Source organism: Delphinus delphis, chromosome 5 (genome assembly GCF_949987515.2).
Source record: "Delphinus delphis chromosome 5, mDelDel1.2, whole genome shotgun sequence".
In the NCBI taxonomy this organism is placed as follows: Eukaryota; Metazoa; Chordata; class Mammalia; order Artiodactyla; family Delphinidae; genus Delphinus; species Delphinus delphis.
Window position 1 is genome coordinate 66,766,296 of NC_082687.1, and position 13,170 is coordinate 66,779,465.

At 39.4% G+C, this 13,170-nt stretch overlaps 1 protein-coding gene across 1 annotated transcript in view; it reads left to right on the forward strand.

The window, feature by feature from the left end:
* The window catches only part of SCFD2 (sec1 family domain containing 2), a 398,024-nt gene that overhangs the window by 158,060 nt on the left and 226,794 nt on the right, over positions 1 to 13,170 (forward strand). The window contains exon 5 of the mRNA XM_060012557.1: positions 8,900 to 9,149. Coding sequence (XP_059868540.1) covers positions 8,900 to 9,149 — 250 coding nt within the window. The remainder of the gene's footprint in view (positions 1 to 8,899; positions 9,150 to 13,170) is intronic.

Genomic DNA, 13,170 nt, shown 5'->3' on the forward strand with positions numbered 1-13,170 from the left:
CCTTGAGGAGGAACCGGGACCCTTACCTAAGGCTGCACTATTGTTTGTTGACTGCTTCTCCCTCGTTTCTGTATTCCCTCCCTTCCCTAATTAGTAATTCTTTGAACCTGCCCTTTGGAACTCAGGGAAGGTCAAGGAGGCTGAACGAAGCCTATTTCCTACAAACAAGAAACGGGGGATGTGGAAAGAATTTGTACCCGAGGGACCTCCTGCTCAGTTGTGATCCCCCCTTTTCTTTGATAGTCCTCAATCTTGAGGAGAACAGGTGTTGGAAGCCTTAATATTTTTATAAAAATAGTTTTGACCTTATGGAGCTCTTGAAAAGGTCTCTGGGATCTCAGTTCTGTGGCTCACACTTTGAAACTCACTGTCCTATATGATTATCCTGGGCCTGTTAAATATTGGCTTATGCAATTGCATGATTTTGGACTCATTCTAGGCAAATTTAAGTAGCCAATTAGGGAGCAAATTATTAAGTAGCAAATTTTAAATTTGGTGTGTCTCTGTGCCTTCCTTTTCTATGACAACCCTGAAGGCACTCACTGGTTCCCTAGTGGCACGATGGAATACGTACCACCCAGGAACCAGTTCTTGCTTGCTCTTGCTTGTTTGTTTAGTCATTGGGCAGGTATTTATGGAGCCCTACTTTTTACCAGGTTCTCTGACTGGGCTATGGGCCTGATGCAGAGCTTCACATGCCCCATCTCACATAAACCACTTGCATCAATTTTCTATTGCTGCACAAACTTAGTGGCTTAGAACAACAGAAATTTACTACATTATAATTCTGTAGCTCAGAAGTCCAACACTGGTCTCACTGGACTAAAATGAAGGTGACGGCAGCACTGCATTCCCTTCTGGAGGCTCTAAGGGGACAACTGTTTCTTTGCCTTTTCCAGCTTCTGGAGGCCCCCTGCATTCCTTGGGTCATGTCTCCCTTCCTCCATCTTTAAAACATACACTGTGCTTCTTCTCTCTGACCTTTCATCATTGCGTCTCTCTCTGACCACAGCCAGGAAAGGTTCTCTACTTTAAGGACCCATGTGACTAGATTGGACCCACCCAGATAATGCAGGATAATCTCCCCATCTCAAGTTCTGTAACTTTAATCACATCTGCAAAGTCCCTTTGGTCATATAATATAACGTTTATGGTTCTGGGGACAAGAGTGTAGGTCTCTTTGAGGGGGTGTTATTCTGCCTACCACACACTTAGAAAGTGTGCATTAAATAGTTGTTGAAGGAAGGAATGAAGGATCCTATCCCATCACTCATTTCTCAGAGCTTTGCTCCTCCCTGATATTAGATGTTGATTGTTTAAGACTCAATTGAGGTACCACCTCTTCGAGGATTTAGGTGTTGCTCTGCTCTATTTCCAAAGTAAATGAATACCTCTACTAAAGCACTTATTTACTGCATCATCATGACTGTTTGTTCCTATCCCCACTCTCCTGTAAGTTCATTGAATCTTGTGTCTGGCATGTAGTATGTGCACAATAAATATTTGTTGATGAATGCATGAGAGCAGCAATTAATTATCTTTATACCCACCAAGTTACATTTTTGCATTTTCCCTGGCACATGTAAAGCCCATTCCCCAAAGAAGCAGAGTGGCTTTACTTATGGGAATTTAAGGCCTTGTGGCAAGTATTAATGCAAGAATGGCAAAGGCCATTAACACAAGTGATATTTGGGGCAGAAGGGCCTTAGGCACTCCCTGGCAGCATCCCTTGAGCCCGCACCCGCTAACTGAGCGGAAGCTTGGAGGAATTGTAGAGATGGGTTCTCTGCAGAGCAGCACTTTGGAGTGGCTTAGAGTTCCCCTAAGTGTCTGCAGGCTCTGCATTCCAGAGGAACAGGTGTGGAGCCGCAGGCCTGCTCTGCAGCCACACTGCATATGGCCCCTTTGCACCTCATGCCTGCAGAGGTCGCCAGCACAGAGACTGACTCTGACTTTGCAGAGGTGTCTTAATTCAGCCCCAAAGTTGGCTTTTCTAAACACAACATGCATTTTACAGAGGGCCTTTTGTATGGAGTTACTGGGGATTCATTCAAAAATAACAGAAGTCCCAGTCTGCAGAATTAAAAAAAAAAAAGTTTTTGTCATTCCAGACACAGCTCCAGTCTTCCACCTCCTACTAGTAAGCCCATTTATATCAAAATGAATGAGAAATTTAATCCCTGGTACTTTATAAAGAAGCCATTTTTTTTCCTTTGGTTGTGGTTTACTCTGTGTGTGCTTTTTTAATGGCAGTGTTTAATAATGTTTATATTGCCTTTAACCTTTGACTAACTTTGCAGTTAAGTTCCAAGATGTGGTTACACATCCAGTATTTGTAGGCTGCTCCTGCCTCCTTTGAGACTGCTAACTTCTTATTCCTGGAAGATATTTCATTCTCTTACCAAGCATCTTAATCACTTCTGCTGGGTAAGAAGGGAGTCAGTGGGGTAGTAGGCAATAGTAGTAGTAGTTGTGTAGTATTGGGTTGATCAAAAAGTGCCTTCGGTTTTTAAGTAAAAATAAAAGACTCATTTTCACTAAGAACTTTATTGAACAACGTATTCACCCTTTTGTTCCACGACCTTCTGCTATTTTTCAGGCAACTTCCTAATTCCATCTTCCCAAAACTTTTTATCTTTTTGAGCAAAGAACTGTTCCAGGTGCCTTTTACAGTCTCCCAGGTAATTGAATTTTTTTCCATTAAGAGAATTTTGTAAAGACCTAAATAAATGGAAATCCAAAGGTGCAATGTCTGGCGAACACGGTAGAAGAATCAGAACTTCCCAGACAAGCTGTAACAGTTTTTGCCTGGTCATCAAAGAAACATGAGGTCTTGCGTTATCCTGACGGAAGATTATGAGTTTTCTCTTGACTAATTCTGGACGCTTTTCACTGAGTGCTGCTTTCAGTTGGTCTAATTGGGAGCAGCACTTGTTGGAATTATTTGTTTGGTTTTCCGGAAGGAGCTCATAATAGAGGACTCCCTTCCAATCCCACCATATACACAACATCACTTTCTTTGCATGAAGACCGGCCTTTGGTGTGGTTGGTGGTGGTTCATTTCACTTGCCCCACGATCTCTTCCGTTCCACATTATTGTACGGTATCCACTTTTCATCGCCTGTCATAATTTGTTTTAAAAATGGAATGTTTTTGTTATGTTTAAGTAGAGAATCTCATGTGGAAATAGGGTCAAGAAGGTTTCCTGCGCTGAACTTACGTGGAACCCAAACACCAAGGCAATTAACATAACCAAGCTGGTGCAAATGATTTTCAGCGCTTGATTTGGATATTTACAGTATGTCGGCTATCTCCCGTGTGGTCTAATGTTGATTGTTTTCAATTAATGTCTTGATTTGATCGCTATCAGCTTCAACTGGTCTACCCGACTGTGGAGCATTGTCCACCGAGAAATCTCCAGCACAAAACTTTGCAAACTTTTGACACGTTCCATCAGTCACAGCACCTTCTCCATATGCTGCACAAATCTTTTTTTGTATTTCAGTTGCGTTTTTACCTTTCCTGAAATAATAAAGCGTAATGTGCCGAAAATGTTGCTTTTTTCTTCCATCTTCAATATCAAAATGGCTACACAAAAATTCACCAAATTTGATGTCTTTTTTAAATGTGTGCTGATATGACAGCTGTCACATACAGTCTAACCAAATTGTTTCGAATGAAGTTAAAGACAACTAAGTGCTACTAGAGCCATCTTGTGGAAAAAACGAACGAACCTTTTGGCCAACCCAATAGTAATAGTTAGTAGTTATCAGGGACTATGTGCCAGGCACTGTGCTTTGTGACTCCTATTATTAAATCTTTAGAATAACCTTATGAAACAAGAACTATTATTGTGTATCCTCAAATGTAAGGGAAAGTACTTTCCTTAAAATTAACCCTCAGAAAAGAGGGCCTCCCCTTATGTTTGAGTCCTTACAAAGACTGTCCCATTGTGGGGTTACTCTATTTTAAACCACAAAGTAGTTTAAGCAATCGTCCCAGTATTATGAAAATACCTGTGGCGGGCTTCCCTGGAGGCGCAGTGGTTGAGAGTCCGCCTGCCGATGCAGGGGACATGGGTTCGTGCCCCGGTCTGGGAAGAACCCACATGCCGCGGAGCGGCTGGGCTGGTGAGCCATGGCCGCTGAGCTTGCGCATCCAGAGCCTGTGCTCCGCAACGGGAGAGGCCACAACAGTGAGAGGCCCGCGTACCACAAAAAAAAAAAAAAAAGAAAGAAAATGCCTGTGGCTTGGGACTGCTTGATATTCAGGCCTTTGTGATACTCTTTCCATTTTATATAGATGAGAAAACTGAGACTTACCCAAGGTCATACAGCTAATAAGTGGTACAGCCAGAATTCAAACCCAGGCATAAAATCTTACTCCCATCTCCTCATTTTTAATCCACCTCAGATTCTTTCTTTTACCTTTAAAAAAGTTTCAGTCTAGGAAGTTTCGTCCAGGATGTTTTCTTTCCTTCTTGTTGGGGTTTCATTCTAAGAGCAGAGAAGATCAGAAGATGGGTATATGCATCCAGTCTGGAGTCATGCTTTTATGGACAGCACTAGGAAGGTCTAGTTCACCTTCTAAGCCAAGGTGTCATGGGATTCTCTCTGCTTCATCCTTGCCAGATCACCCTGCTTCCCTTTGCTTTGATGGGAAGTTCATTGCTTCCTGAGTCAGTCTCTTACCTTGGCTCTGGTTGTAGGAGTTCTTCCTCATACTGAGCTGAAATCATTTGTCTTGGAATTTTCAGTCTGACAGAAAAGAGATCAAAATGTACGTGGCTTTGTCTCTTACTGTCTTCCCTTCCTCCCCTCCCCTTCTTCTTCCCTTTCCAATAAATGTTTTATTTTAGAATAGCTTTAGATTTATACAAAACTTGCCAAGATAATACAGAGAATTTATGTATACCCCTCACCCTACTGTTAAAATCTTACACTATTGTGTATCCTCAATCATTTGTCAAAACTAAGAAACCAACATGGTACATTATTATTAATTATAAACTCCAGACTTCAGTCTGATTTCACTAGTTTTTCTCTAAAGTCCTTTGTGTGTTCCAGGATCCCATCCAGGATATCACATTACATTTAGTCATTATGTTTCCTTAGTCTCATCTGGTGTGTGATAGTTTTTCATTTTTTCCTTATTTTTCATGACCTTGACGGTTTTGAGGGAGTGCTGGTCAGGCATTTTGTAGAATGTCCCTCAATTAGGATTTATCCGATGTTTTTGTCATGGGGTTATGGGCTTGGGAGAAGAATACTGCAAAAGTAAAGTGCCAATCTCATCACATCATATTTGGGACAGGTGATATCAATGTGACTTATCACTGGTGATGTGAACCTTGATCCTCTGACTAAGGTAAAGTCACTCCTCCCTCCCCTTTCCATACACAGTTTTTTAAAAGCAAGTCACCATGTTCAGCTCACACTTAAGATGTGGGGCGATTAAGTTCTGTCTCCAGGAGGAGAAGTAGCTTATGTAGGTAAGTTATTTGGAATTCTTCTGTTAAGGAATATTTCTCTTCTCCTACATTAATTAATGCAACCACTTATTCATTACCAGTGTGGAGTGATGCATATTTATTTTATACTTTGGGTTATAATCCATTACTACTACTACTTTAATTATTCTCTTGTGCAAATCATTCCAGCTTTGACCACTGGGAGATCTCCCAGTTGTCTCTTGTGTCGTTTTGACATGCCCCCATTTGTTTGTTTTCTAAGGACTTCCTTACTTTCTGGCACTACAAGATATTCCAGGTTCTTCTTGTATTTTCCCCGCCCCATCCCTAGAATCAGCCATTTCTCCAAGGATCTCTGGTTCCTATTATTGGAGAATGATATTAGAAACTAAGATCTGACCACTGGAGTGCTCATTGCTACTGGGATGTAACTACTTCTACATCTTCTCAGTGGACAGAGTTAGGAAATACGTGAATGTATATCAGCCCATGTTACACACATATCTACAATATTTCTGCATCTACATTTCTTTCTATAGGAAGGCTTTTCTTTTTCAAGTATTTATTGTTATATTTTGCTGTGTAGCGAACAGCAAGATTCACTGCCTTCTACCACCAATGGTAATTTTTTAAGGTAGGGGGAGAAGAAAGTAAAAATGGAGATCTTAGCGTAACTATGACTTAAGAACTCAGTCACCCTCTAGTCCGATCATGTAATTTTAGAGACGAAGACATCCTAAGAAGTTTACTGAGATCCAAAGAGGTTAAAATACTAGCTAGTGGAACAGTCAAGATTGGAATCTGGCTTTTTGAAACGGAATCTCTTTATTTCCACAATATCTAATGCCTCTTTAAGACTAATCAGTATTCTTGGCTTTGTATTCAGCTCAGTTATTAACTTCTTTGGATGCATTAAGCAGATTAAAGTGTAATTTTAGAAATTGGTGTGCAGAGGTACAAGCTAGCCAATGGAAATCCGCTGCAGTGTCACTGAGGAGGGATTTTGCTCTCCAGTGACAGATCAACAACTTGAAAATGATGCTCTGATGGCCAGATGTTAGTGAGTGAATCTTCTTAAATGACTATGATGATTACCCTGCCCTGTTTTACTTTTTATAACTATAGCAAAAAAATATATATTTTTGCTCTGGGGAGAGAATCACAGGGTTCCTATAGGACAGATACTTGATGTATACACCTACTTTTTAGAAATGGGATATAAAGCAATGAAAGAATCTGTTTAATGTCATCCAAGGAGTTGGTGATAGAGTAAAAAATAAAAAGCGAAAGCTGCAGCCCCCATGGCCCTTCTTTTAACAGGCCAGCCACACACCTCCTTTCTTTTAAATTGCTTTCGGGCAGCTTTTAAAGTAAAGAACAAACACTTGAAAGTTCCTCCCAAGAGACTCCTGAGGCTACAGGACAGTCCTAGGATGCCTTCAAACCTTTCAGCCATTTCCTTTGAGAAGTGGGTATGTTTATACTTGATAAACCATGTCTTGTCACCACATAACAGTTAAAATCTCCATTCTGTTCTTTTCCATTTGTACTTTAGTCATTCCATTTTAGTTTTGTTTGGTACATTGTGAACATCCAGGATTTTTAGTTGAAATAAATGGTAACAGCTGTTTCCCATGTACCAAAAAATGTAATTATGAACCTTAACCTTGAGATGATATGTCCAGATTTTCCCAGGTGTGGAAATGACTTGAAAAGCTCATTTTGGGTAGTCGTCCCAATACAGAACCACATTCAGCTGCTTGCCATCAACTTCATTCAGAGAGAGAGAGTTTCTATAGGTCTTTCTTTATTCCAATACTCCCTTCTTAACACGGCTTTTCCTCTTTAAAATAGTGCAGGGACTTCCCTGGTGACGCAATGGTTAAGAATCCGCCTGCCAATGCAGGGGACATGGGTTCAATCCCTGGTCTGGGAAGATCCCACATGCTGCAGAGCAACAAAGCCCCTGCGCCACGACTACTGAGCCTGTGTTCTAGAGCCCACGAGCCACAACTACTGAACCCGCGGCCGCAACTACTGAAGCCTGTGTGCCCTAGAGCCAGCGTGCCACAACTACTGAGCCCATGTGCTGCAACTACTGAAGCCCATGCACCTAGAGCCTGTGCTCCGCAACAAGAGACGCCACCGCAATGAGAAGCCCGCGCACGGCAAGGAAGAGTAGCGCCCGCTCACCACAACTAGAGAAAGCCTGCGCGCAGCAACGAAGACCCAACACAGCCAAAAATAGATAAATAAATAAACAAACAAACAAATAAATAAATAAAAGACTATGGTCTAAAAAATTTAAAAAATATAATAGTGCATATTTACTGACATAAACACACCCTTAAGTCCCGTCTTTCATTCCTGCTTCATTTTTCTCAGTAGCTCTTACCACCATTTAAAATACTATATATTTTACTTCCTTAGCTTTAAATTGTCTGTTTTCCCCCATTAGAATGTAAGCTCTGTGATAGCAGAGGATTTGTTTCGTTCACTGCTGTCTTCCCCAGACCCAGAGTAGTACCTGGAACATAGTAGCTGCTCAGTGAATGCTTCTGAATAAATAACGTGAAAGTTGTAACTCGTGATCATTTGGCCCCTGATTTTAATATAAATACAAATCGTTGAGTTTTATTTTACAGGGTTATTTTAGATTATAAGTAGAATTAAATCACATTGTTTAAAATGGGGATTTATCTATTCACCAAAAACCTCAGAATTTGTACTAGAAATGTGCATTGAAAGTTATGCAGCTAACTCAGTAATGCAATGCTGTTATCACATGAAAGGAATTTTGAAATTCTCTGCTAAATATCACTCAGGAAATTGGTGGAATATCTAAAAGCACATTTTTTTAAAACTTTAAATGTGAATTCTCTTCAGACTAACCCAAAGATATCCTGAAGTGTCATTACCCAGTTTGACCAGATTTAGCAGAAAATGACTTTTCATTGTTATAAAAAGAAAATCTATTCTGACTAATATTTGCCACCTTAAAGAATATTAAAAGAATATGCTATAAAATCTAAAGTAATTCCTCTGAAGGAATGTCAGCATATAGGTGCTGGTATGTTTTTATTTTTAATCATATTATGTTACAAATATTTTTATTTAAAATTTCTAGCATCTGAACTACGTACACTTTTATTTTTAAAACACATGGCTCTTATTTCTTTAAGCAATATGTAAGATAATAGAAAAGGGTATGCAACTTGACCAGCCATTTTATGAACTAGATCTTTCAAAACAACAGCTCTAATGCCAAATTGCCTGCAGTATTCTCTCCAGGACAAGAAACATACAAATAAAAAGCTATCTAGTCAGTGAACATCACAGACTTGTTTGCAAGCTATCTTTGGGCTGATGTAGTGCATAAATTACGTCTGTACAAGACTGACATGTGCCTATTCCCCCCTTTTATTTCAGAGCATTGGGGAGTCGACAATGTCTGTTGTGTTAAATCAGCTGCTTCCCATGATTAAGCCTTCGAACCAGAGGACTAATGATGACTACAGCCCCGAAGAGCTGCTGGTCCTCCTGATATATATTTATTCTGTCAGTGGAGAGTTCTCAGTGGACAAAGACCTGGGTGAAGGTGAAGAAAAAGTGAAGAAAGCGTTGGCTCGAGTCTTTTGTGAGGAGTCTGAATTGTCACCTTTGCTGCAAAAAATCACAGGTGAGTGTTTAACAAAAATAGAGGACATAAACATCACTGATACCGAAAACAGATTTAAAAATAAAGGCATTTGGAAATAGGATGTAACCATCTTCATTGGAGTTGTTCCGAATTTCATGAGGCCTGATGAATGCTAGCCAGCCTTTCGGATTAGAGGTTTTTGTTGTAGGTTTTTTTTTTTTATTCCAGTTGTGGTAGGGAAATGGCCTTCTAGCTGCTTGTCAGTATTCATATTCTTAGAGCCTAAGCCTTGTTAAAATAGAAGAATACCCACAGGGTGTAATATCTTTAAGGAAAAATAGAATGATGTGCATCCATCCTATTCAAAGGATTTCTGTTGACATATTCTCTTTGCGATTGTCATTTCAAACTTAAAAACAAAAAACCTGTTTCCCTAAGATGTACAATGTTATAGGATGAAAATTGCCATTTTCAAGAACAGTTTCATATTTTGACTTCTCATATTTCATCTTGAATCTGAATTAATGGGTACTATCCAAAATAATCCCCAAACATCCCAGTAAAGTAGGCTGTTGATTTGGGGGAAGTACCTAATTAAATATCCTAAAATCTAACCATTTTCACTTCTAGTGAGAACTGTGGTATAACTTGCGGAGATATTCATTTGTGTTGTTTCATATCAAATTCAATATTCTTTATATTTTGTGTAAAGCTTATTGCTAGTAGTGTGGATTGAGCCTGGGCCTGTTTGAGAGTGAGAAGTTATTAACACTTACATGTAAAACGTAAATACTTTAAAAACATACCAGGTTGCCGCTCATTCATGGATATGTGTGTGTGGGTGCATGTAGACCTCTCCACTGGGGAAGGCTCAGCTGAGGGAGGTTACATATCATCTGACTTTTCCTCCTGTCCCCTGTCCTGCCTCCCTGCGGGGGGGGCCCAGCTTTCTCAGAAGCGGGCTGTGTCTCTGTCCACCTGAGCATCCCGTGCATGTGTGCTTTCCTTTGTGCCCAATGCTGACCTTTCCTGTGTCTGGTCATGGAAAACGAAACCCTGACAAGGTGGAAACCGAATGAACTTCCCACAGAAATGAAACGTTTCCTTGCCCAGTACAGAACCTGCTTGCCAACTTAAAATCTACCTAAGGAAAGCTTGTGGGAGTTGTTCCCATTTCATTAGGGTACAGCACTGAGTGTGATTTCACGTGTGTGTTTGGCTATAAATGAATATTGACTTAGAAAGACTTAATATGGTTTATATACAGCTTAGAACAGTGATTTGATTCAAAGTCAATTTGAACACTAGGAGAGTATAATTGGAAGTTATTCTTAACACACATAATTCCAGAAACAGACAACAAAGATGGTGTGTTCTAACGAGGGTGTTTGGATAGCTTTCTGCAGCGTTAGTGTGTTACTGTATTATTTTGAGAATTGAGGTCAAGCAGTCAGTGTTCATTCGATACTCGCTCAAGGTGTTTATTGACCCAGAATTTCATTCTTTATTGGTTTCTCTGTTTTATGATTGCTCAGGATATTGCATTTTCTTGCTTTTAAATGTGATTTCACGTTTAAAAACACTTCTGTACATTCATGTTTATGTTAGGAAAATTTGTAAAGTTAGCAGCTGAAGGTAAAAAAAATACGAATTTGTGGAAATTTTAGTGTATCTTTAAATTTTGGAGACATCTTATTTTATAATACAAAGTATATATTCCTACCTAGATTAGCTTTGGGTTTTTTTAATTTTTTATACATCTTTACTGGAGTGTAATTGCTTCACAATACTGTTAGTTTCTGTTGTACAGCAAAGTGAATCAGCCATATGCATACATATATCCCCATATCTCCTCCCTCTTGAGCCTCCCTCCCATCCTCCCTATCCCACCCCTCTAGGTGGTCACAAAGCACTGAGCTGATCTCCCTGTGCTATGCTGCTGCTTCCCACTAGCTATCTGTTTTACATTTGGTAGTGTATATATGTCGATGCTACTCTCACTTCACCCCAGCTTCCCACCCCACCTCTCGTGTCCTCAAGTCCATTCTCTGTGTCTGTATCTTTATTCCTGCCCCTGACAGTAGGTTCATCAGTACCATTTTTTTTAAACTCCATATATATGCATTAGTATACAGTATTTGTTTTTCTCTTTCTGACTTCACTCTGTATGACAGAGTCTAGATCCATCCACCTCACTACAAATAACTCAATTTCGTTTCTTTTTATGGCTGAGTAATATTCCATTGTATATATGTGCCACATCTTCTTTATCCATTCATCTGTTGATGGACATTTAGGTTGCTTCCATGTCCTGGCTATTGTAAATAGTGCTACTGTGAACATTGTGGTACATGTCTCTTTTTGAATTATGGTTTTCTCAGGGTATATACCCAATGGTGGGATTGCTGGGTCATATGGTAGTTGTATTTTTAGTTTTTTAAGGAACCTCCATACTGTTCTCCATAGTGGCTGTATCAATTTACATTCCCATCAACAGGGCAGGAGGGTTCCCTTTTCACCACACTCTCTCCAGCATTTATTGTTTCTAGATGTTTTGATAATGGCCATTTTGACCAGTTTGAGGTGATACCTCATGGTAGTTTTGATTTTCATTTCTCTAATAATTAGTGATATTGAGCATCTTTTCACATGCCTCTTGGCCATCTGTATGTCTTCTTTGGTGAAATGTCTATTTAGATCTTCTGCCCATTTTTTAATTGTGTTGTTAGTTTTTTTGATATTGAGCTCCATGAGCTGTTTATATATTTTAGAGATTAATCCTTTGTCAGTTGCTTCGTTTGCAAATATTTTCTCCCACTCTGAGGGTTGTCTTTTCGTCTTGTTTATGGTTTCCTTTGCTGTGCAAAAGCTTTTAAGTTTCATTAGGTCCCATTTGTTCATTTTTTGTTTTTATTTTCATTACCCTAGGAGGTGGGTCAAAAAAGATCTTGCTGTGGTTTATATCAAAGAGTGTTTTTCCTACGTTTTCCTCTCAAAGTTTAATAGTGTCCGGTCTTACATTTAGGTCTTTAATCCATTTGGAGCTTATTTTTGTGTATGGTGTTAGGGAGTGTTCTAATTTCATTTTTTACATGTAACTGTCTAGTTTTCCTAGCACCATTTATTGAAGAGGCTGTCTTTTCTCCATTGTATGTTCTTGCCTCCTTTGCCATAAATTAGGTGACCATATGTGTGTGGGTTTGTCTTTGGGCTTTCTATCCTGTACCATTGATGTATATTTCTGTTTTTGTGCCAGTACCACACTGTCTTGATTACTGTAGCTTTGTAGTATAGTCTGAAGTCCAGGAGCTTGATTCCTCCAGCTCTGTTTTTCTTTCTCAAGATTGCTTTGGCTATTTGGGGTCTTTTGTGTTTCCATACAAATTGTGAAATTTTTTGTTCTAATTCTGTGAAGAATGCCCTAGATTAGATTTGGATGTACAGTTCAAACAGGGTGGATAAGATGTGCTACTTAGACTTGACATAAGTCAGCTTGCCAGTGGAACACACATCAACCTTTGTGGCCACCAAAAGGGCTTGATTTCTGAAGGTAGATTTTTACTTGGCCAGTATAGACATGCCCCTTATTAAGTATGTTGAAAAGTCACGTGTCCTGAGAAGTAGGGTTTATGTTTACAGTTAGCTGCTGAAGAGAATGTTTAATCTACATCTCAGGATAAGGAGTAATAGGACAGCATTGAGGCAGTGGTGACTCAGTTTTGTAGAATAGGATGGAATACGCAGTATGTATTGGAAGAATTGAATTGTCTTCCAAATGTGCTTAGCCTTTCATGGAACTAGGTTAGTTTGGCTTTTACCATGAACTTGCCCACAGTGTTGCACTTATGTTATTCCAGTTTATAATCTCAGCTTACTTGCTACTGGTTGGCAGAAATTACTTTATGTCTTGTGGACATTTTGTGGTTGATGAGATTTAGTTTAAAAGTACTATTGAAAATAAGCAATCAATATAAGAATTCTACTTTTTATATAATGCTGTAATTTTACTAATCTTAACTGTTGATAGAATCAAGCAATCAATACTTCTTCTGTACTAAAA